We start from the raw sequence: 25494 nt of genomic DNA, 5'->3' as shown, positions 1-25494 counted from the left end.
ATATGTATGCAGTGCAGTGATCAGTGATAAGGACCCCATGCGCAGTATGGGTCTGGGCAAGAATCCAGGACACCAGAATCCTCTCAAAACGGACGGGACCCCTTGCTTGTATCCCGCGGGTTTTCCAACTTTGAAAAGGCCTTAAAGGAGGGTCTTGACTGACTCGTTCGTCCTTTTCGACGTCTCTTTTGTGATCCCGAGTCTACGGTTCTTATGTTATGTAATCACGCCAGCTTATTAAGATGAGACGAGCGACCCTCAAGCCAGCACCCAAACTGCAATCATGACTGACGGCGTCGATATTCCGAATCGTGGCCCCGAGCTGCAGGCCGTCGCCATTGCCCTGTTAGTATTGGCCGTCATCGCGACTGCTCTTCGATGCTACACGCGCGTTTTCATTCTTAAGGCGTTTGGGCTGGATGATGGAGTTATGGTCTTCGCAACGGTAAGCCATGGCTTATGGCAACCCCTTTGGAACGGCCCCGGAATAGCTTCCGCTGACTAGGAGTCCACGACTAGATAACATTCATCCTCTTCACTTCGTCGTCACTTACAGGAGTCCATTATGGAACCGGGCGACACCATAAGGATCTTGCCAAGGAGGACATCCAGGAGGCGATGAAGGTTCGTACAACCCTATATTGAGACTGATATTCTGCCATGATAAGCCCATTCAACCGTTGACGGAAAATGCTCATTCGAAGTTGTAGTTTTGGTGGTTCTGCTATATATGGTACTGCATCACCATGATCACCTCAAAGATATCGATTGGCATCTTCCTTCTGCGCATCACCGTCATCAAGGCCCATAAATACATCATCTACGTCGTCCTGTTCCTCTCCGTCATCACTGGCATCGTCTTTTTCTTCGTCACGCTCCTGCAGTGTCAGCCGCTCTACTATTTCTGGAACAAGGACAACCCGGGGACGTGCGTGGCGCCGTCCATCATCGCGGCCCTCACCTACCTCTACAGTGCCTTCAGCGTGCTCTGCGACTTCACCTTTGCGCTGCTCCCGCTCCACATGATCATGGGGCTGCAGATGCGCCAGAGTATCAAGTACTCGCTTATCCCCATCCTCGGCATGGCCTGCGTGTAAGCTTTGCAACCATCATCATCCAGCTAGTACTACATGTTCGCATACTGACACATCCGTTCGTTTAGGGCCAGTATTGCCGTTGTTGTGCGCTTCGTCTTCGTCCACAATTTTGAAGACCCGGACTTTTTGTGTACGTTATTCATCACCTTTGCTCACCGTGCCGTATAGTTCGTTTGAGTCTGTTGCTAACATTTTCTCCTTCTCAGGGGCAACCTTGGATATTGCGATCTGGTCTGACGTTGAACAAGGCCTCGCTATCTGTGCTGGATGCTTGGCGACGCTACAACCCTTGATCAAACGAACAGCGCAGTCGGTGGGACTCTGGAGCATCCATACCGGCGTCGGAGCTTCCGGATCCGGGCTGCCACCACAGACGATCGGCAGCATAGACAGGCACAAGGCGGCCCGAAACCGCGCCGCGCAGGACAACGGCAACTTCACACTGGCGACATTCCAGCGCGTGTCCGAAGACGACGAGGAGGATCTCGATTCGGAGGGCAATCGCCGACGAGGCGGTGGCGGCGAGGCCACGATCGGAGTCGCCAGTGGTGGACCACTCAACACGGGCGATAACGTCAACAACGACGACAGCAAAAGTGCCCACAACAACAAGGCGGGCATCTTCACCACGACCACGGTCACGGTCAAGAAGGAGCCTGCCCACCGCAACAACGGCAACGGCATGTACAACCACTTCGACGACAGCGAGGAGCGGCTCACGCACAAGTCGTCCAAGGAGCTGATGGAGGAGGGCCCGCGGATTAGTCCCCGGAGTCCGCTGGATAGCGTACCGCCCCATAAACGATGATAATGAGCAAAAGTAAAGGATTCACTATTGGGACTATTAGCATGTGTTGGTTTTTGATCTTTGTCTAATTATGCAGACATGTGGATACCCCAAAATATATTTAAACATAATGAATTTAGAAAAAACCTACGTAATCACCGACTCTTCCTCCTAAGTGATGTAAATACACGTTGTCTACTTTGCGTTCTACTGGTTTGGGTGATTCGATTTTGAACTGAATGAGGCCGAATGCCGATTTGCTCTGCTTCCCCTGTTCTATTTGCCGATGTTTCATACTCGGCTCCTGATGTAGTAGCTGAATGTCTTCTGCAGTATTGCGTATTTTGATGCTTTGGTTTGCTTCTTTGGGGCTTAATCTCGCCTTTCCTTTTAAAACTGCCGGAGGGTCGAAGGGCCAAGAGGGCTTTGGGTCTTGGGTCTTGCTTGGTAATGCTGAGTAAGTGGCTTCATGCGGTCCTTGCTAAACTCGTGTCAAATAGGGGTTTGGGGCTGCCACTTTGTACCATGTAGGACGCCTGGGTCTTACGTTACACTGTTACCTTTTTGTATAGATAATAAAACCCCCCTTGAACGCCGTACGTCCGAATTCACCAAAATAAACTTGTACTGTACAAAACGGGGATAATTGATGCGGGCGCGACGGTTCAAGCGCTTGGCATACTTATTAGTCTAGTACGTTCTCTGTTTAACCGGTTACTGCGTCTGTCCTCATTTTGGGCTAGCCGCTGCTGTGACGCTTTATGGAGTGAAAAACGGTGTGGTCTTCACGTCAGCCAGAGAGACATATGTAAGTGAAGCAAGAAAAAGCTATGCTTAAAGCAAGGAACGCAGGTCAGCCAAAAACGTTCAACCTACGGATAGGTGGAATCTTGTACTGATGCCGTTAGGCAACAGCGGACAGTAGCCATTGTAAAGATCCTTCCCGCTGCCTTGGCGCGCCCTCGCGAACACCTAGATGGTCTTGAGATTTACGCGCGTGCAATCGTCGGAGTTCGCTCTTGCAAGTGAGGGAGCTGGGCCGAACACGGGAACCCGCCTTGAAACGGGCGATCAGGACACAGAAATAGTAGGCTCTCAAGTAGAGAGGTACGCAGGTGTCCGGCGAATGGGTTCCAGGACCGCCATCGCTACCCGCTAACTTTCACTCCGCGAAACGGAAAGATAGACCGAAATCCAGGAAATTGATGAGACGCCCATCTTCTTTTACCTTTGCGATGTTTTGTTTTCATGAGGAATCCTCTTCTCGTAAAAGCAGCAGGAGCAAGGCCCAATAGAAATGGCGTATGTCGAGCCGGCGAGTCCTGATTGGCTGAATCAAAGTGGATAGTCCTATTCCTAATAGTATATCACGAGCCCCCCTGAATCTGTGCTCGCCTGATACAGCTTCTGCAATCCTTTCAAATCTAACTGTTCATCATACAGTTGGAAAAGCAACGGATATCAAGCTTGTGGCCAGCATACACATATTTAATCGGCTCCGACCCGGTAATATTCAGATACAACATTTGGAAGAAGGACAAAGAGAAGGTGAAGAGCCTCAAGGGGGATGCAGACTGGGGCGCTCTTCTCCAATCGCACCTTGCTGCTTGGGAAATGCCAGACGACCTTGAATAATGGAGCTCAAGTAATGGGTTACAGGCGGGCCAAGGTTGAAGAAAGAGAAAGATTCCGCGGCTGTGACTAGGTTATGGTATCTAAACTGAGCAGCCAATGCCAAGCCAACCGATCCCAATCTTCCAATCAATGCCCACCAAAACATTGAGATATGTTTGTTTCTTACTTTGGCAGGATCAACTTGATTCAAATAGGAAGCCTGGATAGGGCTCATGTGAGAAATGCTCTGGATCTGGGGTTAAAAAAGGGGAAAGATAAAAAGGAAGACTGACCCACAAGGGGGTCGAAAAGTGACCGTAGAGGGAGTTAAACCCTCTTGCCTCTAAGCATATATCTAAGAATACTACCGCTAGGCTACACCGGCCCGGTCAAAGGAAGAGGGCAGCAAAAGGAAATATGAACCCTAGAAGAAAGAGAGGGGTGCGCCTTTCTACTGGGTCGCCAGGGACTCAAGCTTCGGCAATGCCATGGTTCGTTGCTGTGGGGGTGGGGTGGCAGATAAACTTCATGGATACGGTATAGCAAGTGGGAAAGCGCTCTTGTCAGGGTTAATATAGAGTGAATAGGTATAGTAGAGTATGTATGTGGTACTCTGTTCTGTATACGCTGCTCTGCGACTTTGGCCAGGACAATGTCAAGGATCTTGTAAGTTGGTCTGGGAGAAACCCCATAGTCACACCGGATCAAGTCACGAGACATAGACCTCAGGAGTAAAAGGGTGGTGATTGTATGAAGAAGAGTCAGCACCCTGGAGAGATTGGTTGTGTCGCCTAGATCTTGGGCGAATATCAATATCTCGTGTCTTTTGTAGATATCAGCAGCGTGATAATTATACTAGAACACAGAGATGGAGAACAAGGAACCGCTTGGTTAATGACGGAGCTAGTTGGTTCTCGCACCACATCAGAACCCTCGACTCTTTGCTGTCTAATATCAGAAGTAATAACCTTCAAAAGGTATCTGTGGCTGTCATAAGGAGGCAGCCCATGAGTCGACTCTTCCTTTTAGCTCCCCTTCTTCTCGTTTTATCTGATCCATCAAGGCCTAAGCGATGATGGTGAGGTGACAGCCGGCAACTTCCGAAGTCTCCAGAACATGGCTGAGGAGGCTGATGGCTGGCCGGGCAGTCTGGCTGGTGCTATGTATCACCACTGGTGGATCCGCTTTCTATTTCTGGATCGCCCCACCCACAACTGACACCATGTTCATCCATGGATCGTTTGCGGCACGGAACCTGGCGGTGGTGACGACGACGAGCGGCGCAGACAGGAGGACCACTCTTTGTTTCTGGCGCGGGGAGTGAGTAATAAGGCTGACGAGCCGGATAACACGGCCTGCGATCTATCGGTCTGGGTGACGGATGACAGGGATGTTGTATGCTGTGCCGTTCCCCAGAGGTTTGATTATATATACTCATGGTACAACCCCAGCGCCCCGTCCACCAAGGCTGAGCCGATTACCGAAATATGAAGGAGGAGGAATTCTGCTATTGCTTCGTCCAAGCTATAATATGGTATATATCAACAGAGGGAGTTCCATTGGACGCCCTCTTGGCTGCTCGGTTATACGAAAGAGTCGTCGACTGGAGGAGGACCCACAACACAGTAGCATCAGGAGGGCTCAGCTACCACCAACCGTTAAAAGCCCAGAACATGAGATGGCCAGGAATCCTCTATTTGCGACCTGCCATCGCCACAAGATCTCCGAGATGCATCTCGACAATGCATAAAAGACACTGACTCGCCGGTAGACGTTTTGTGGGTCTGGCCAAAGAAACCCCTGACACCTAGCACCTGAATATAGCAAGAAGGATCCATAACGGAGTCGAAGCGATGAACCATGGCCTCGTTGCCTTTGTTTCATGTCCATAAACATCGACTGACAGCCAGTCAGATAGTTGATTAAAGTTTCCCTGCGGCACAGAGAAACAGGTCTCCATCTTTCCAGCTCAGCCTTGACGCCAAAACAGGGAAGTGATCTGCCTCAAAGTTCAACACTCGCGCTTTGCCGCAGTACTGATGGACCCTGAGCCTCTGGTGGCGTGGAGATGGGAGGAGGTTAAATAGACCGGCTTATTCCTGATGGAATCGTGCCTTTTTCTCATAAGCATTTGCCATAGTATAACAAACAAACACCACGGAGGCAGTCCTTACAAAGTCGTGGTGTATACACACTCAACACTCTTACCCAGCCTTTTCCTTTTCTCTTCCTTTTTCTATCCCGGGCCCAACGAGCGGCCTCATCATCTCACCATGGGCAACACAGCAGACTTCCTAGCCTCGCTCCCCGAGCCAATCAGAAACCCAAACAACTGCTATGCCGAGAAGCTGGCCGGCATACCCTACAGCTATGGCTACCGACCGAGTCTAGCCGCCGGCGTGTCCTTCATCGTGCTCTTTGCCTTTGCGGTGGTGTACCACCTTGTCCTCAGCCACAACAAGAAGCGATGGGCGTCTGTCGCCCTCGCGTATGGAGCGGCCAGTGAGTAACGAACTCGCCATCGCTATCAAGTGAAGAAGAAGAAGAAGAAGAAGGAGGAGAAAGACTGACTGAAATTCCTTACTTACCCCTTAGCGGAGATGATTGGTTGGATCGGCCGCACCTGGGGCTCTCAATGCCCGTACAACCAGCACGCCTACCTCATGCAGATGATCCCGCTCACCATCGCCCCCGTCTTCTTCACGGCGGCGCTGTACATGCTGCTGGGTCAGCTCATCCAGGTCTCCGGCCCCGAGTCCAGTGTGCTGCCAGCGAGGCTGTACACGATCGTTTTCCTCACCAGCGCCTTCCTCTCCCTTCTTATTCAGGTGAGTAGTGATTATTTTTTCCCTGTCCCCCTTTTCTTTTACTCAAAGACAACAAACCACGACGATTACCCCCTATTCTATAACTCGTTTCTAGAGCTAACCTTTTTCCCCCTCTCATACAGCTCGTAGGCGGTGCCGTGACAGCCAGCGCCTCAAGCAAGGGGGAAGTCACCCCGGCGGGGGTCAACACCATAGTTGCGGGCCTCGTGTTCCAGCTCGCGACCATGGTCGTATTCGCGGGTCTGGCCGTCGATTTCCTGCGACGTATCTCCTCATCGCGTAGCAGCAGCATCGGTGGCGGCGGCGGCGGTCGAAGCCTCAAGAACTACTACACCGTCCTCGCCGCCCTCTTCATTTCCCTGACCTGCATCGTCGTCCGTAGTCTGTTCCGGGTCGTCGAGCTGACCTGGATGGGCCCCTCGATGCTGCACGAGCGCAACTTCGTCGCGCTCGACGCTTTTCTCATGGTCGCCGCCGTCTGGGTCTTCATCATCCTCGACCCGGCGCGCATCATCGACCAGAACGCCGACCTGCTGCCGCCGCCGGCGGCCCACCAGAGCAGCTTGGGGAAGGAAGTGGAGGAAGAGGAGGTGGAGGGCGGTCGGGGTAGCAGCAGCAACGAGGGTAAAGGCTACAGCGTCCAGCATCACGCGTACTGATTCTGTGTGGGTGTGACCACCATCACGCTTCGGGGGTTGAAAGAAGTCCTTGATTTCGTTTTGTTCTTCTGCATTTGTCTATACAGCTCGATAGGACGGACCGAATAGGGGCTGGGTTGAATGTTGATCCATGCGAAGCAGTCATGGTTCGATAATGATGTCAAACGAATTATTTGCTATATATACAACTTTTCATTTCTTTCACGTTATTCTCAAACTGTGTCGTAAACACGCCTGTAGGGTCCCATTTTAACTTCACCGCCCTCAACTTGACGAGCTTGCCGGGGCCCCGAGAGCGTAACTCAAATGGATCCGATGCGAGTGCCGGTCAGGGAGTCGGCGTACCCGGATCAATCGGGGCCGCACATGATCCTGATGGAATGATAAATAATATATATCTCTTTACTATCCGCTCGTTATCACGTGTGCTCATGTTCGTCATGCTAGCTCACGGCTGTCTCCCGCCCGACGGAAAGGAGTCTGCCGCGAGACCCACGTCATGGGATACCCTATAAACTGTGCTATCATGTCCGTACCGTGACCTCTGGCGGTTGTGTCTCGGCGCTGGAATCTGTATATGTGTTGTTGTAACCCGAGGGCGGTGCACCAGTTGGGTGGACACCTACGTCAGTCGTATCGCTTGCTTCGGTCAGATACATGGTAATATCGTCGGGGTAGGCAATCATGAAAGCAGTATATTCTCAACAACGAGGGTTGAGCAAGTAGCTGTCGGGGGTTTTGTAGATTTATTGTTGTGTGACGGCCCATGAATGACGTGTCAGCCGCAGCTACCCCCTTTTCCTCACCATCTTACCACATTGTGTGACGACGAAAAGCCCGCCTGCAGTCACACCGGATTTAGAAGCTTGAAGTTTCTACCATTCTGAATCACCCCTTGTAGTATTATCGCTCGCACGGTGATTGACACAAAGCGTAATACTACTGCGCGGTATACACGTTTCCTTCAGTCGTCTTGAACACTTCCTCTGCCTCTTTGTGGCTCGGCTATCACGAACATGATCTTCAGCTTGCTTAACTCTAGAGAGAATACGCCCCATATTCCAGCGAATAGGAAGGCAATCTCCAATTTTGCCTTGACGTGGGCGTCCTACATTGCAGAGGCAGTGCAAAAGGAGGCGAAATCTCCCCGCATAAAGTACCTCCGAAGGACTTGTCAGCCACCGCTCCTTTCCATGATGTTCCCTTTTCTTTTAACTTCGTCAATCCAATGCGAAATTAGCCCAGAAGAAACGAATGGCACACAACGAGAAAACGACCTCTTTCATTAGCCCCTAGACCTCTAAATGACTTGTGGTAATCCCCGCTTGCTATTGTTTCTCGAAAATCTTCAGATCGCTAGGCATGTCGATCGCAAAGCTACAAGCCTCGCTGGCTCGGGCCACGAATGAAGTGACTGTCGCAGTTGCGAACATCAATTTCGACTTCTGCCTTGTGAAGTACGAGGCGCCCAAAGAGTACCACCCTCTTGGAGAACTCCTATCTACAAATAGAAAGGAAAGCGCCGAACATGGCAAAAGCCACGTCACTGCCCGCCGTCTGGCTGCGCTCTTTGAGGGGGTCTGCCCGGATACCCCTCAACTCATCAAGGCGTATGGTGAAAGAGTATCCGAGATCTCAAAGCAGGCGACGGCCAACGAGCACAAGAGGTTTTCCTCGTCTGTGTTTGGGTCTTATACCGGTGTCGACGCGACTTCCATCTGGGCGGCTGCTACGTCTTCTCAGAGCGCCAAGACCGGCGCCATCCATGTGCACCTCCTGGCCTGCATGCTGGCTTCCATTTTCAGCAGTGCAGAAGCAACTTCCATCTGGATGGAGCTGATTGAGGAGCGGAAAAAGGCTGTAACCCAAGACTGGGATCGGAACGAAAGCATTCCGTTTGCTGTCGCCGCAGCCGCGGTTCAACAAGGGATTGCCCGAACACAGCTTGCCGAGTGGGACGCCAGTGCCCGCGCGTGGCTCCAGACCGCGGATTCGGTCATGGCGGCTAAACAAACACAGCTGCGTCTGATCCTCAAGAATGTTGACCTTCCGGTAGCAGACGAGCCTTCGGTTTATCCCGGCGTTATAATCGCATGGAAAAACACGCTGAGAACGATGGAACGGCTCATATCCGGCATCCCCCAAGAGGTTTATGATGGATCAGCTATTTTAGGCCTCAGAGCATGGCATATATACCCAAACATAATCGTGTTCGGAAGCCGCAATGTCGAATTTTCTATGGACGACTCACTTGTCTCTTCAGGGGGGGTTCTCTCCCTTGGTTGTTCACCGTCAGCCATGACCCCAGCCACCGGGATCTCTTGCTCATCTCAAGTACTACGGCCAGCCCGTACAGAGAAAGGGAATTTTCAAACCAGACCCCACGCGCATCAGCTTCGAGGAACTACTATTTGTAGTGCTTGGTTGCATTTTGACTCGATGGAACGTTCCTATAGACCAGGATTCCGCCTGGGAAGCCATCAGGTTCCTTAGCTCCATCTCCGAACCCTTCCCCGCAGATTTTAGAGGAACCTCTTCGAGTGCAAGATTCTATGAGAGAAACGTGGATAACAGATCTTCCTCATCGAGAACGAGGAATACGGCTGATTTCCCAGGCTGCAACCATGTCGTTGAAAGACCAGGACCGGTCACTGCGGTTTATAAACCTGGGCAGAAACAGATCGAACTTCCTCCCACCGCAGACGATCAATGATAACGAATGGCAAAACTTCCTACGTCCATTTTTCGGCCTAACCAATGTTGTGCCCTTGTTAGAGTGTTTCCGGAATGCCGACGGACGAGTTGAGTTTCTACGACACATGGCCAACAAGACTGGGGACTTGCAAGGCCGCAAGTGTGTCATCAAGTATCTTCATATTGACCGGTATGGTGAGGAAACTGTCAATTACGCCAGCGTATTTCCTCGGCCTTCGGTCTCTGGGAGAGATGGCGAACGACCCGTTAAGAAATCCACACCACCTCATTCTAGGTGGCTACACCCTCACAACCCAGCGCGCACCATCGTTACCGGAGAGAAAATTCACATCAATCAAAATCCCATCGTCTATTTTCCTTCTATGCTTGAGTGCACATACCGACCCCGAACTGAGGCAGAGCAAGCCTTGGAATTCTGGTTTGGTGACAGTGATGACGCTGGCATCTATGTAGCCAGTGTTCCAGGGTCTGCTGTTTGTGCTCGGCCTGAAATCACCCAGCAAGGCTTACTCTGGTGTGCGGAGCATGGTCTACTGTCATTGGAGAAAATATTGCTTCAAACCACCGACAGCATCACGCGGATATTGCAGTGCCTCGCGGTGGCTAGCGATCACGCATTTGGAACAATACTTGGGCCTTTGATTCAGGTCAAGATACTGGAAACCCCGTTGATACAGGCCAAGTCCATGGCATTCATAGGTGATCAACTTAAGATTGCAACACCGCAAATATCCACGTTTACTCAGGCCATCTCCATTTTGGTATACATGGTCGCAGGCCATGATATGCGTCATGACGATATTCCTAGTAACGTCATTGGAATATCAGCCGGTGATTCCATCTTTGTTCCAGAGCAGGTAAGCAGTCAAACCGTTCTGGCACCAAGGCGTGGGTCGAGCTCACCATCTATCAGCTTCTTTGGGATCCTATGCAGACGGGGGCGAGGAACTCATTCACCCGTATCTTAGGAAACATTGGCAGACCAGGCTGCGTCATGTTCTTCTCGGTCGAAAACCCAATGACGTCTCCCATGGACGCGAGCTTCTGGAGGGTTGCAGACCCCCAGAGGTTCAACGGTGAGGCGACAGATCTGTTCCAAAATACCTCGATGCACTTGTCCTTCACGAACTGGGAGCGGCCCCTCGAAGGCTTCCGATCCGGTGGCAACCAGGATGTCGAGATTGCCCTGATCGAGTCGGTCCTGTCGATCCGGGAACGGGGCAGGTGGATAGGCGACGTGGACGTCCTCCTGGCCCTCCGGAGCAAGATCATCTACCGGTTGCCGTCGCGGCCTGCGTGCAGCCACGCTCGTACGGAATTGCCCCGGACACACATGAACTCGATCGAATCCTGGGATGAGTTGCGGGAGTGGCCAGCCGGCAACGTCGTAGTTCGAGCCAACGGAAATTGGCTCGCGCGCCTGGCAACCACGGCGTACCTCGCACAAAGCGCTGAGCGGGGCCAGGACAACATTAGAAGGATTACTGTGTGTCCTCCTTCAGTGTGCTGGAAGTGCATGGATGACTATATTGCAGAATTTCCGGCCAGCATCTACATTTATTGATAGGAATGCTGCAATGGTCGTTCAAATCCCCCGAACCGCCTATGTTGTTATTCACACCATGCTAAGCCCAAGGGGTCTAAGCTGTCCAACAACGATAGGCCTAACTCTACTGGTCAAGTTGGAGAATGACAATGGAACGCTTAGGGGGGGTTTCATCTGGTATTCCAAGAACCCTCATATAGTAGGATCACAACGAAATACACCACTAAAACCAAAGAAACTGCCGGATGTTGATTATCACGCAACATATCAGTGTGTACGGGATAATAATATGATTCTCTCTATTATTCAAGTACTGCTCGGTACGCAGGAATCATGAGCTCCGTCTTACACTGGACCCAATACTCTATGTCATTTTGCTTTCCTGGCGATTTACTGATAGTTGATTCTTCAATGACTTACAGTCCTGCTCTAGTTCGTTAACGTGGGCACCATGGATTGGAGGGTTTCTGCTATTCCTTCTTTATAACCCTCGAACTCATCTTGGTTATTCTAAAAGCCTCCATTCGAACTCCGAAGGACTCCATATCCTTGCAAAGCCACAGCGTCGTCGTAACGCAACGAACCCATAGAATGGCTTTGGAAAGAAGGATGCCGAGTGCGAGAATCCAAAGCAGTAAACCTGATCGAGTTGCCGAAATTCTGGTCCCAAACCCACCTGCCAACTACGAGTCAGTTGTCTTCTATGATTTTGAAGTTTGCCGTCTTTGTGGATTTAGTATTTCTCATATGTCCCTAGACCCTATTGTGGCTGATCGTACCTTTGAGGCGAGTGCGAGTGCGAGCGGCCCACCTTCACCAGACCCCTAGACCATGTTCGGAACGCTGAGCGGACTCAACGGTCAATTTCCACCTTCATGTTGTATTGTATCGTCTACCACGTTCGAATGCCAAGGGTCCTATGCACCAGCTTTAAGCTTCTTCTAGGTTGCAATTTGAGCCGCAATGTGTTGCACGATCGAGAGCAACAGATGATACATAAAGTGCTGTCTAAAGGAAAGTAAGACGACGTACAAAGCAGAGGAATGCTCTGATGCTATATATAGACAACGTTTAGGCGAGTCAGCACGTGACCTTTGCTAGGGTGCTTTACCTCTATAATGAAGGCTTCTAAAGAAGTAATGATACGCAAGATAGGAGTAGGCGAGTTACCGTAGTCAAGGAAGTGACAGGAATATTGGATCCATTTGGCTTCCAAGTGTATATGCTGTCTCTGTAATTGTTTGTCGTACGATAACGGTAGGGACACCGCGTATATCATACTCGTGTATTGACATATGTAGAAGTGTAACATACCCCTGACCAGATTTCGGGACCGAGATCGTGGTTGAGTAGTTTAAAGGTCTGCTTCTAATCGCAGGTTCCCAGAGCCGGTCTTTCCCACGCCGCTTTAGATCAATCTCACCCATGACAGAGGCCTAGACTACACGGTACTGCGGTCCGTACTCTCCCTTCAATCAATAGGCAGGCCTGCCGGGTGGATAGAGCATTCTCTATCTGTATCTTGCATAATGATAATGGCTGCACTTAGTACATAAGTACTTGAGCCTGTCAGTGCTCATTATCGACGAGGGGTGTCGGACTTTCGTCCGACTTACATAATAAAATAGACACCATGGAGCGGATCTCCCATCCCGACGACGAGTTACCAACTCCATCGGGAGTAGTATGTAAATGTGTCACCGAGCAGCCGGGATGGCAGTCCTGTCTTACAGGGGCTGTAGGGCAGACAGGACCCGTTCGGCGACCTCCGTGACGGTGCTCGGGGATCGAAGAGTGGAGAGACCCCCTGCTTGGCACTTACGAATGGGTCCGAAATCTTATGACTTTCATGGATGAGCATGTAGCCAAGCTTTATAGCCCTTCTCTAGCTGCGCCTTTCTGATATTGGTTCACTCGCGCGCGGGGCTCGGGGTTTTAGTCGCCTGGTTTTCGGTACCGAGATATCGGTTTGTTGCAGAAACGTTTCTCAAGATTGCGGGTTGGACGTAGCATTCCTCTAATCACACTACGTGACCTGACACTCAGGGATCCTTCTGAAAATCAATATAGTCGGTGTTACCCTGCCGCCTGCTATGTATGCAATCAAGTCCTGAGATGCATCCCCGTTGCTATAGATACAGATGTATACAAGAGTCACTAAAGAAATGACTACCAACCATGATGGCTCGCTGAACTGCGATGTACCCCTCCAACGTCGACCGCGTGGGCCAACTGAGGCCAATGGTCGAGGATGAGTCGCACCGTCTCCATGTGGCCACCCGCGATCGCAATATTCAGTAGCGACGAGATGGCGCCGGTTTCCATGCCTGGCCAGGCGGGCTGTTCGCTGGCATGGGTGGCACGGGTATGGTTCCCGGCGGCTGGGGTGGCACAGTCCATGATTGAAGGTGGTATGGAGGCCAGGGGGGTCGTCCCCCAGGCTCAGTCATGCTAGCAGTATTGTACCCAAAGCAGGAAGAATCGTCCTCTTCGTCACCGCCCAGTCCGACCGGACGTCTAAGCTCAATAGGTGTAGCGTATCGGGGTGGTGCTTTCTGTGGGATCGGTTCCAGGTGTTCGTGGTTCGTTGCGCTAGACTCGTGATCGAAGTCGTGATGAAAGGGCGGCATAGGCTGCTCCAGGTCTTCTCCTGATCTGCTGCAGCCCCTCTCATAATGCATGTTGTCGTGGGCAGGAGGAAGTGGAGATAGCTTTGTGTGATTGTCGTAGATGATCTGAATACCCATGTCTATCGCTCCAGACTGAATGGGGTGGTGACCAGGAGATGATCCAGAAGCAGATGATATCGAATCATCCGAGTCTTGGTAGCTGTCAAAAAACCGGGGGTTGTAGTTGTTGCCTTCCCCTAGAGGAAACGTGGATCTGCCACCCACATCCTCGTAGCTGTTAGTCACCCACTCGCAGGACAGTGTTGCATCTGAGGGAGCCATCGACTGGGCCCTGTCTTCTTTGCTTCCAAGCCTGGATGAGTTTGACTTGGTACTGCCTCTGCTGTTGACTTTGCTGCTGGCTTTTCTTTTGCTTTTGCTGCCGCCGTTACGTTCGATGGTGTTTGCACTTTGCCTGTCCACCTCCTGAAATCTCATGAGCTGTTCTTCGAGCGTCTCAACCTCCTTGTTTCGGTTTCGTAGGTTACGTCCTTGTCTCAAAGTTAGTTTCCGGAGCAAGAAAAGAAAAAGAGCAACATCGTTAATGGTACACCACGTACTGTAGGCCCTTTGTGCAAGACGGTTTTGTACCTTCTTCCTCTCGGAAGCGTCCTTCAACTGCCTCCAGTCCTCGTCCTCCTTCATGAGTTCGAGATATGCCGGGTTGAGGGGTCGACCACACTTCCCGCGCCGATAGGGTTCGATTTTGTCTTTGTCATATTGTCGGTTCTGTTATTGTATTAGTGTAGTGAGTTGAAAAATAGGTTAAGACATCGCAAGATAACAAGATGAAGTTGGGCCAATATCTTTGAATGCCAAAGTCTTATTAGATGCCGCGTCTGGATCTGTAACGGCAAACATCAAGCTGCTGGCGCCAACAGATATATATCTTGGATCGATATCTTGCAAGGAAGATAACAATTGTGAATTAGCTGGAATCCTGGAGGGTCCAGTGCCTGGCGTGGCAGGGCCCCCATGCACCATGGCGGCTATCCGCTGTCCACACAGCCTGGTGAGTGTTTGATCCTTTACTAGTACGGGTATGGAGAGTTCCCCTGGCCAGTTCATAATTAGGTAGATAGACGTCACCGAGTATGCATTTACCGTCCCCGAGTTGACCCAATGAGGCAGGAGAAACGCCATTCATTCGTTTGATGGAGGTACCAATCCCCTGCTACCCACTCACAGTTATTACTTAGATGCATTGGGGGCAGGATGGGAGGATGGGGGCGTTCTAATTATAGAGCCACGTGCAGATTTGTACCTCTGTGGGTCACAGTATAATTATTAGTCAGATTTGATAGCGGTAATGTACTTAGCCAAGCTGTCAGCACGCACTATAACGGGTATGCCCTCGAAACTGGAGTGACGCCCCCCTGGTCCCATGGCACTGGTAATGACTTTGCTTCTGTGCTCTTCAACTAACATGACTACAGCATTATCCTCGCCCGTCCCAGATCACAACCTAAGCCTCCCACAGCTGAAAGAGTCAAATACGTTGGCCGGTTTCGGGCAAGTAATCATCACCCCGTTTGATGTAATGCGCAAATCTTACCCTGCAGGGTGCCACACCGGGCGTAATGCGATGCAATCACAGGGGTAGCTACTGACACATCAGTTGACGACATTCTGCTGGTAGGATCCTACATCGAGAAACACGGCCAATGAGTTGACAGTGATAGATAGGCATGATGCGAACATGTTGATATTCTATAATGAACCAAAAAACTATCAACTCCATAGCTGCTCTGTAATCTCTGCCTTCTCGTCGTTGTTTTGTGTCTAGTGTTCGCAATTGGCTGTTGTACGTACATTTGGCTTTTCGGTTCATGAAGCACAGCCTCCAAGCTTCAGGGTTGAATCCTTCCAGTGCTACCTGGCAATCCCAATTATCTTTTATATTTCTTTGTGTTAAAAACATTGTATCCATGCCTTGGCTGACAAGAAAGTTTCGATGCATTTTCTTTTCGAACCGTAAGGCAAAATGCTGGCCAAACGCATGTATGATAATTATCTCTAAAACTGAACAATTCCAAATGTCCTCCGAGATCTTTGTTTTTAATCGACAGAAAGGGGTCAAATGTATTCTGGTGTCAAGACATCGACCCCTGAAACCGTAATATAGTTCTGTCATTCCTGGGGTATGCTACCCTGACCAGACACCTTCGTCTAGATCTGCTTAGCGGATTCAGGTCAGCTCACTGCCAGTGTATACGGCCATTACCTTGCGGGATGACCCTTCACTATGTGTTTCCGCTAGAAGAGTATCTCGGTTTGATTAGCATTAAACCGAGGTGGAAGAACATTCAACCAACCCCTTTGGCCTCTGTCGAGAGACTCTTCCGGAAACTAGATAAGACTCACTGAGTGGCTGAGAATCGAGGCGTGTCATAGCCGGTGTATGCACGACATCCACACCTGCAGGCTCACTCTCCCAGCTAACATCATCCAAATTCAGGGCCAGAGGATTCATGACCCTCTGCGGTAAGGTTGTCTACCCCCGAAGTTGCCGACTGCAACGACAAAGGTCACTTCTGGGTCTTGGGTTTAAAGAGCGTTGCGGCTCAGTCCTTGTCACTCTGCCTCCTACATCGAACGCTATCTGCTACATTACCCCCAATCTCAAGCCTCGACTTACAAAGGGTTGATCTCGCTGATTACGGTCTGAGAATCGTCCCCTTTTCGTCACATAAGCCTCATCAACTTCATTGGCAGCTTCTTCATGTAGTACTTGGGCTACCGCAAGACCGCCAGAGCTTCCACGTCATGCCACCTCACGATGCCACAGAACGTCCAACCCAGGTGCTTGCACCATAGGAAATCTGTCACTCTACCATACTCGAGCGTCACGCCACAGTCCCCAAACCCCATGTTCTATCTCCTCGGAGCTCAGTAGGACGTCTGTGGCTAGCAGAATTCGCCTAGTAGACTTGCAAGCAAAGCGCGTATTCGAACTGGCTGGCGCTTCATCGAGGTGTGCTGATCCGCCAGGGCTCTCCTGTGATATTTTTACACATCCACGCACTTGGGGTGGCTTGACTCTTGGTGCAGACCTGTACTCGCGTTACCCAAACATGCGATAGGCTGCCGATCTTCTTCATGGCTGTACTGCATAGAACCACAGCGTGCCTTGCGGAGATTACAGTACCTCTTTCGCTGCTCAAGGCTCATCATGTCGCGAAATCGTACAGCGTGAGGGCGAGAGAGTTGCGGTCGAGGTGCAAGGCGCCTTTCGTTAAGAGACTGATGGACATCGGGTATACCCCCTATTGTTACCGCAGTATTTCGAGGACGAACATTCCTACACCGAACGTTTACACCGAACGTTTACACCGAACGTTTACACCGAACGCTTACACCGAGTATCTGAAGTGGACGGGAACCATAGCCCCCCTCCCCCCATTGACACGTAATGTGTTCCAACGTTAGTGTTACGAATAATTGTGGCCATCCGCGCTAATCGTGAAAATTTGCTGAGGATTGGCCCGAATTCGGGGAAAGGAGTAGGTGGGCCTAAACGGAAGAGGAAGGAAACACATCGGCCGTCAAAAACGGGATGACGATGCATGAAAAACAAGGGAATGATAAATCTGCATACTGACATAACATCGTAGTCTGCATCGTGTACATGCAATGTTGGTATTGGCGAGCAACCCAACCTAGTAGGTCAGGCTAACCTGGCCTAGACCGCCAACTTTCTTTATCCCCCGCACAATCAGCGCGCCTGCCACCTGGAGTTGGATGGCAATCTGGCTTATCTGCCCCCAAGCACAGACCCCCTCCCACCGCCCAGGGTCCAGGAATATGAATGGCCAAAAACAATCCGATAGGCACTTTTTTTTTCTCGTTCTTGGAAATCCGTGCCTTTGAGGGAAAATTTCCATCCCTCGCATCCTCCTCTCGGAAGTAGTCTGTCTGTCCAACCCAGCCCCGAGCCCCCTCCCCCTCAGAGAAAATGACAGACCCCGCGGGAAACTGGAGGGACGCCTCGAGCTGGCGGTCGCCCTCGGCCGGCGGCAACCCACCTTCGTCCACATGGCGTCAGCGTGAGCGCAACAACCCCACCAACTCTTCTGTTTCGCGCAACAACAGTAGCCGCCCTGGCGACCGTCCGGCACGTGGCGGGCAGGAAGACTCGGCCACGGCGCAGGCCATCGCCGAGGGTCGCCGTATCTACCTCGGCAATCTGGTGTACTCGGCCAAGCCCGAGGACGTCGAGGCCATGCTGGAGGAGCACGGCTGCAAGGGCCCCGACTACAAGAACACGCACATCTCGGTCGACCCCTTCAGCGGCCGCAACCCGGGCTACTGCTTCGTCGAGTTCGCCACCAAGGAAGCTGCCGACGCCGCCATGACCGGTCTCGAGGGCATGCCCCTGTTCGACCGCCCCGTCAAGTGCCGCCCGTGCCTGCCCAAGGGCGCGCCGCGTCGCACAGACAGCGACGGCAACTCGCCCGCTGCCGACGGTGAGCGCTATGAGCGAAGAAGTGACCGGCCCAGAGAGGGCGGTGCCAGAGAAGGCAACCCCAGCCGCTGGGGCAACTGGGGTGGTTCAGGAGATCGTGAGGGTGGTCGCTCGTCATTTGCGACTAAGAGCTACTACGAGCGCTCCAAGGCTCAGGAGGAGGGCCGACAGGTGTACGTTGGCGGACTCCCGCGTATGCTCGACCAGGCTGAGAACGACGTCGAGATGCGAGAACTTTTCAACGGCTTTGAAGTGTAAGTTTGATATCGTATTTTACCATACCCCCCTGGCACGTGGTGCGTGTGGTGCATGGCGCCATACTGGCCGTATCTAATTCTCCCTGTGTTTTAGTGAGATGGTCAGCAAGCGAATCAGCCCCAAGACGCCCTCGGCACCCGGTACCGATGAGCGACGCAACTTCTGCTTCCTGGACTTTGCCAGCGCCGACCAGGCCCAGGCTGCTGTCAACGCCCTTGACGGATCGGAGCACAGAGGTGCCAACATCAAGGTCTCGATAGCTGTCCCAAGAGCCGAGCGTGCGCCAGCCCAGTCTTACCAGTCCTAGGGTATTATTGCACTGGGTACGGGATGTTGTGTGCATCAGTTGCGAGTGTAGAACCGCATTTTCATATCTATAAGGAGCTTCTATTATGAGTAGAAGCACGAATTCTGAGGACAGCCGCTACGTCGAGTTGATGTGATCGACTGAGTATCGGAGAGCCATCAGGTGGCCTATGGAGGCCACCAGTTCTTGGTAGCCTATCCGACTACATGCATGCCATCTTGATTAGCCGTACATGTTGCAAACCGCGACCAGTCATTCATTCGCCCGCATGTCTTTTCGGCAGACTTTTCTCTGGTATATCGTCCGGACTCTCTCGGTAATAAAGCAGGAGTCTTTGAGCGGCAAGGTAAGCAATAGCCCTAGCTGCATCTGACTCTTACTTGGGAAGGCGCCGTTACACCATACCCCTTCAAAAGGCTGTATACTGTAGTGCTATATACAGTGCCTTGGAAAAGGGGCTTTTAAGGTAAGGAGGTATCTGAATGCCGGGTTTTGCGGTGCTCAAGTCGTTGAATCATGTTCCTCCAGTCATTTTTCATTGCGGCCAACGCATGGGGAATAGGAACAGCGTAGTGTAGTGGAACACCCACCTAGCATAATGGTAAAATTATGCTAGATGAATTCAGAATAACAGCACTCCCTTGCATCAGGTCCAGGCAGTATTCAAATTAAGATTCATGCGAATTACCATTATTGGATGCCGAGCGTCGTGGTCTTCCGCGTTACTCGTCTATTTGTCACGACCTACCGAATGGTGCGCTGCGGGATTTGAAATTCGGGTCGTGCGGGTTGTCTCCGACCGACCGACCTCAACCCCGTTCACTAACTGAACGCAAACGGATGCGCCTGTGGAGACGAATCCCTCTCCCCCTCTGCGCTGCGACTAGCAGTCACTCCCCCTAGTCAATGGGACGATAATAGACTGTGGTGAATGAGTCGTGCGCACTAGAGAAATTCCGGTTTATGGGCTTATTGCGACTTTATTAGTGATTATCGTGTTCGATTCCACAGGGACCACAGCGCAGAGAGGAGCCAGGTTGGGTGGTCATCTTTCGACACCGGCTCAACGGCATCTCTTGAAACTTGAACCCCCAGGCCGCCAGGCCTAAGACACCCCCAAAATGGAGGGATGGCCCCGAATGGCGTCGCAAGTGCGTTTGCCGGTCCCAAGGCAAATGTTTCGTTTGATTGACAGAACGCTTCTATTGGACAAGACGGCGAGAGAAGGGGGAGAAAAGAAGGAAAAAAGGAGACAAACTTTGCGGTGTCACAATATGCGCGTGTGTGTCTGGTGGAATAAGCCGAACGTTGTGCGTCCGACGGGCGTGTCGTGAAGATGGGGAGCGCAATCTTACCGCAGCAGAAAAAAAGATATCGATGCATTCTTATTTTCTGCTGCAAGCCCCCGGTGGTGCAATGACGTCGTTGGGCGTGCCCAAGCCGGTCGATTCAGGGGTCTAGAACGTGCTTGGACGGGGGTCAGGCAAGCCCACTTTCCGCTTTTGAATTTGGGCGGCATCTTCCCTGCCAGTCGCGGGTACAGCTAAAGTCCGACCACTAGACAGCAGCGCACAGTGACGTCTCGACCCGCTGGCTGGAATTGGGGCGCCTTTTCCCACTCATGCAAAAGCCGAGATTGCCGTCGACCCTTATTATTGTGCTGTGCTGGTTGCATTGGGACGACATGCGGCACGCGGGAATAGCAGGAGATAATAAAGATTAAAGGGATCGCAAAACATACCCTGAGCCAACGTCCAACTCGCCATCCCAATCCATCTCACCATTGAAGGCTACTGCAACCGTAGATCAACTGTGCTTTGAATCTTGCAAGAGTTTAATCACCGCTGCTCAAACGAAGGAAGAATGCGCAGCTGATGTTGGCACTTTGGTGGAAGCCATCCGAAAAGCAGGTGCAGGCGCTGATTGGACAGGGTGGCCGCACCTCTGTTTGTCAGCTGTGTCACCGAACGGGAACCCTGGCTGGGGGGATAGTGAAGATCGGCGGCTCTGGCTACCCTTCTAGATCTTCGTTCCTTCGTATGGGATGGATGGGGGAGCCCTTTCTTTGTAACAATGATAATAGGGTTGTTTTCGCAGCATGTGCAAAAGCAGGAGGCAGGATCCTGTCCTCAATAAGTTGGCATTATTCTGTTTAGGCCCAGCCGCTAGAGGAGTGCGAGCGAGTCGCGCAATATCGACCGCCTTGTTAATTGGAATTTCCATTACCTGACAGCAAGTGCAGACAAAAATAGCATTGCAAAAAAAGCCCCAAATTCCCAACCCCGTCCGCTCCACTGCGGGTTGTTGACGTCTGAGATAACTGTAACTTTTCGTCCTACCAGGGCAACGAGATAAAAAAGCGCTGGCGGACAACAGACGGCGAAGCCATTATTTGAAGCATTTCCAAGTTGCCAAGGAATCTTTGGCAATCGTCTATTCTTCTTCTTCGAAACAGCTTCTTCTTGCTCTTTTCCCCGCTTCCTCTTCCTAAGCAACAAGCCCCGGTCCGAGCCCGTCGATCATAAGCATCGTCTAACATTTTTTCAACCAAACACAAGACGATTATCAGGGACTCTTCCCCTCAGACGGTACCCACACCCCCTGTCAACGCCGATCCTCTCCTGATTATTGCTCTTTCGAATTCCCCCCTGGTCGTGTCGACTCGGATGTTTGGGTCCTACTCAGCTTTTGGTCGAGAGAAAAACAATACAGCTCAACTCAACCCGACCACAGCAACTCGGCGACAGCTCGATATTGAGGAGATACTTCTGTCAGCGCTTCTAGCATACAAGTCATCAAACTCACTTATTTAGTTGCATTTCAAGGCGGGAGCTGGTCCGCTAAGACCCCCACTTCTTTTTTATTTTGGGTAGGGCCGGCAGGCATCAGCTTCAGCGGATACCGCCCACGTTTGTCGAAGTCGACAAGTAGGAGTAGGAAGGACACTTTTCTACCTGCTACTGCTGCGACTACTCCCTCTCCTCCTCCCAGCAGTGGATGTGGATGTCAAACTTCGGGTGAGAGGACACACAGACACACACACAGACACAAAAGGTGCAGCCGGTCTTGTCCTGCTTCGGTCGGTAACACCTTCCACGACATCATCCTGTGTCGCGCGGCAAACACACTGTCATTCGCGCATCGCATCCAACCACCATACCATTCTACCCACGCACACGAGCGCATCCTGCATTCCGATCCTTTCTCTTCGTCGCACAATACCCGCCTCCGAACAAAACCAGACATACTGCGAAAGCGCGCCAACCACATGAAGACTGTCGGAGAGACTTGGTTTGTTGCTGGTTGTGTTAAGAAAAACATGCAACATGGCGAACCCCGTCGGTGAAGATAGTTGGTTGGCCTATGTCGAGGAGGAGCGCCGTCATGTGAATGATCTCGAGGGGCGTGTCAAGATAGTCGAGCTCTTCAAGAGCGCCACGTTGGCCGAGCCAGGCAGCATGCGGATATGGCTGGCTTACTGCGAATACTTTTGGTCGCTTTTCACCGATTGCCAGAGCAGTGAGGCCGGATGGCCTGCCGAGGAGCAGCAGCTTGGCCGGCAAATTTTCTCTTTCGATTCTGCCCTGAGCTTATGGAGCGATGGCTACAAACTGATCAGTCACCGAATCAACGACAGCCACGAGTTCTGGAACCGGTGGATCTCCATTGAACAGGAGCAGCTCGCCCGCACTCGTACTCAAGCAGGTGTTCAGCGCATAACACATCTCTTCCGCGACCGCCTCCAAGTCCCCCACGCCACTTGGGACGAGACGTCGCAAATGTTTTCGGGCTTTCTCAGCGAATACAACAATGCTGCCTACGAGTCCGAGTTCAAGGAGGTCACACCCTTGGCTCAGGGCGCCAAGGCAGCCTACAGCGAGCGCGAGCCTCGCGAACTGAAACTTAGGCGAGCTGAAAAAGCTGGCGATGTTGAGGAGCAAAAGGCCATTATGCGGGAGTACTTGGATTGGGAAACAGCACAGACCGAGGAAAGCCAGAAGAACCCCACCATGCCTGTTGCACTTGGCCTCGCCCTCTATTCGAGAGCGCTCGCTGGCATCTTCACTGCTGACGATGAGATCTGGGCCAACTATGCCGTCTACATCTCCAGTCTTCATACTATATCGAGAACGTCAACCCTACAATATAACATTCCGGATCTGTTAGACGTTCACCAACGCGCTGTGTCACACTGTCCTTGGTCGGGAATGCTCTGGGCCCGGTATATCTTGGGTGCGGAGGAGGCGGGTTTGACTTTCCAAGATGTCGAACATATCAAGCACGCTGCAACCAACACCAAGGCCCTCGACAAAAACGGAATGACGGGGGTGATCGATATGTATGCCGCATGGTGCGGCTATCTCAAGCGTACAGCAATGAACCCTAGTGCACATGAAGATGCCGTGGACATAGCAGACGTTGGCCTGTCTGTTGCACTTGAGGATGTTCAGCTATGGGGCGAGCGCCTGTATAAGAAGGAGTACCAAGGCGACCCGAACTATCGCATCGAAAGGATTCTTGTTCAGTATCTGACTGAAAAGAAGGGCGAAGTCGATGCCGCTCGCAAAGTTTGGAATCGTGCGGCCCAAAAGTCATTACTGGCCAATAGCTACGACTTCTGGCTCAACTACTACCTATGGGAGATGATGGTTTTCTCCTCGCAAACGAGACCGAGAAGCCCGACCCCAGCGAATGGGGAGAGGCCTCTTCGTGTCCCTACACTAGCCACCGAAGTCCTCTCGCGAGCCCTGCAGCAGGACTCTCTAGACTGGCCCGAGCGCATCATGGAAGTCTACTCACAGCATCTGAACGACTACGAGCACGCCGTGACCTTGCGCAAAGGACTCGACGCTATACATAAGGCCCGAAAGGCCGTGACCGGACGGAGGCAGCACGAGCAAGCCAAGGCGGCCGCTGCCTACGCCGCCCAGGTAGAGGCGCAACAGCAGCAAGCTCGCTCTATCACCGAGGAGACTGCAGCCCTGCAGCTGCAGGGCTCTCCTTCGAGCTCAAAGCGGAAACGAGACGAGATGGATGAGGTGGAAAGCCAAGCCAGCAAACGCCCAAAGAATGATGAGTCTCACGCTTCGCAACCAGCAAATTTTGAAGAGATTTTGAAGCGTGATCGAGAGAACACATCGGTTCTTGTCACAAACCTTCCCGCCGACGTCACATTAACAGCCATTCGCAAGTACTTCAAGGATTACGGTCATATTGTCAATGTGCTGGTTGGGAAGGAGAAGGATGGAGAGTCTTCATTGGCTTTGATCGAATTCGAGTCGCCAGAGGAAATGCAGTCAGCCCTCCTACGGGACAACAAGTACTTCGGCTCATCCCAGATCACTGTCAAGCCAGGGACTGATCTTACCATTTTTGTCTCGAACTATCCACCGACTGCCGATGAGGATTACATCCGAAATCTCTTCAAGCACTGCGGTGACATATTTAACATTAGGTTCCCCTCGCTCAAGTTCGATACCCGACGTCGCTTCTGCTATTTGTCGTTCCGAGATGCAGAGGCCGCTGAAAAGGCCACTCGTATGGGTGGCAAGCTTCTAGAAGGCAAGTACACTCTCCAGTCGAAGTACTCGGATCCATCGCACAAGAAAAAGCGGGATGGCGCTATTGCCGAAGGACGTGAACTCCATCTCAAGAATGTCGATTTCAAAATGACCGAGAAAGACATCCGCAAAGTCTGGAGAAGTACGGCTGCGTACAGACAGTCCGTATCATGAAGAACCTCGCTGGTCAAAGCAAGGGCATGGCATTTGCTACGTTCGCCAGCAAGGAACAGGCTGAGAAAGCAGTCGAACTTAACAAGACGAAGCTTGGGCACAGGGTCCTGGACGTCGAACTCAGCAAAGAGACCAAGTTCAAGCCAGTGGCGCGAAGCACCCGCGAAGCTAGTACCGATGGGGACGTTGCCATGGAGGGATCTGATTCACATGAGTCTGGGCCTTCGAGCAGTGAAATTCAAGAACGGACGGTGGCACTGCTGAACGTGCCCGACACGGTGAACGATGCTCGACTGCGGGCACTAGCCGAGAAACATGGGAACATTGTCAAGCTGGTGCTCCAGCCGAATCATCAAGGGGCCATTATCGAATATGCTGATGTCAACACAATGGGCCGAGCCATGTTACAGTTGGATGGATATGAGATAGTACCTGGGCGAAAATTGCGTACAGGTACGGTTGAGGAGTTGAAGCGTCAGAGGGGCGAGCATCGCGTGACGGACAAACTGATGGCACCGCCGCAGAGCATCCGGCGGCCAGGATCAAACACAGCAGGCAGCCGGGGGCCCAAGAAGGCGTTGGGATTCGTCAAGAACACGAAGACGTCGGAGTCTGTATCGGCAGCGGGAGCCACTACAAACGGAACAGGCCCCGCCAAACCAAAGAGCAATGCAGATTTCAAGGCTATGTTTTTGGGTGGGAAAGAGTAGTTCGTAGTGGTTGATACCCCAGCATTTTTTATGAGGCTAAAGGAATGGAAACGGCGTTAATACTGAATGACTACTACTGCGCCAAGAGAGAAACTTGGTCGAAG

General features: G+C 51.8%; 7 protein-coding genes across 7 annotated transcripts; 6 read left to right on the top strand and 1 right to left on the bottom strand.

The window, feature by feature from the left end:
- Positions 1–283: 283 nt before the first annotated feature.
- Positions 284–1905, top strand: PG994_003811 (uncharacterized protein; the record flags this gene model as incomplete). The annotated part of the gene is made up of 5 exons (XM_066855220.1): positions 284–445; positions 520–624; positions 711–1093; positions 1163–1227; positions 1304–1905. 5 exons carry the CDS (start codon positions 284–286, stop codon positions 1903–1905), a joined length of 1317 nt encoding a protein of 438 aa, XP_066719498.1.
- A 3866-nt stretch (positions 1906–5771) lies between these two features.
- PG994_003810 (uncharacterized protein) lies at positions 5772–6985 on the top strand (the record flags this gene model as incomplete). Its single annotated transcript, XM_066855219.1, has 3 exons — positions 5772–6000; positions 6094–6326; positions 6449–6985. The coding sequence occupies 3 exons, from the start codon at positions 5772–5774 to the stop codon at positions 6983–6985; spliced, it is 999 nt and encodes a 332-aa protein (XP_066719497.1).
- Positions 6986–8347: 1362 nt separating this feature from the next.
- PG994_003809 (uncharacterized protein) lies at positions 8348–9402 on the top strand (the record flags this gene model as incomplete). Its single annotated transcript, XM_066855218.1, has 2 exons — positions 8348–9025; positions 9364–9402. 2 exons carry the CDS (start codon positions 8348–8350, stop codon positions 9400–9402), a joined length of 717 nt encoding a protein of 238 aa, XP_066719496.1.
- Positions 9403–10694: 1292 nt separating this feature from the next.
- Positions 10695–11264, top strand: PG994_003808 (uncharacterized protein; the record flags this gene model as incomplete). The annotated part of the gene is made up of 1 exon (XM_066855217.1): positions 10695–11264. The coding sequence occupies one exon, from the start codon at positions 10695–10697 to the stop codon at positions 11262–11264; it is 570 nt and encodes a 189-aa protein (XP_066719495.1).
- Positions 11265–13540: 2276 nt separating this feature from the next.
- PG994_003807 (uncharacterized protein) lies at positions 13541–14899 on the bottom strand (the record flags this gene model as incomplete). Its single annotated transcript, XM_066855216.1, has 3 exons — positions 13541–14406; positions 14476–14644; positions 14897–14899. 3 exons carry the CDS (start codon positions 14897–14899, stop codon positions 13541–13543), a joined length of 1038 nt encoding a protein of 345 aa, XP_066719494.1.
- Positions 14900–17870: 2971 nt separating this feature from the next.
- Positions 17871–18945, top strand: PG994_003806 (RNA recognition domain-containing protein; the record flags this gene model as incomplete). The annotated part of the gene is made up of 2 exons (XM_066855215.1): positions 17871–18634; positions 18732–18945. 2 exons carry the CDS (start codon positions 17871–17873, stop codon positions 18943–18945), a joined length of 978 nt encoding a protein of 325 aa, XP_066719493.1.
- A 3326-nt stretch (positions 18946–22271) lies between these two features.
- Positions 22272–25390, top strand: PG994_003805 (uncharacterized protein; the record flags this gene model as incomplete). The annotated part of the gene is made up of 2 exons (XM_066855214.1): positions 22272–24648; positions 24669–25390. 2 exons carry the CDS (start codon positions 22272–22274, stop codon positions 25388–25390), a joined length of 3099 nt encoding a protein of 1032 aa, XP_066719492.1.
- Between the last annotated feature and the right edge of the window lie 104 nt (positions 25391–25494).

The sequence above is a fragment of the Apiospora phragmitis genome (assembly GCF_038363925.1).
Source record: "Apiospora phragmitis strain CBS 135458 chromosome Unknown utg000004l:1.0-3135199.0:1.0-3139288.0, whole genome shotgun sequence".
Classification (NCBI taxonomy): Eukaryota; Fungi; Ascomycota; class Sordariomycetes; order Amphisphaeriales; family Apiosporaceae; genus Apiospora; species Apiospora phragmitis.
Note: the sequence above shows the minus strand (reverse complement) of the source record. Positions and strands in the feature narration are given on the sequence as shown.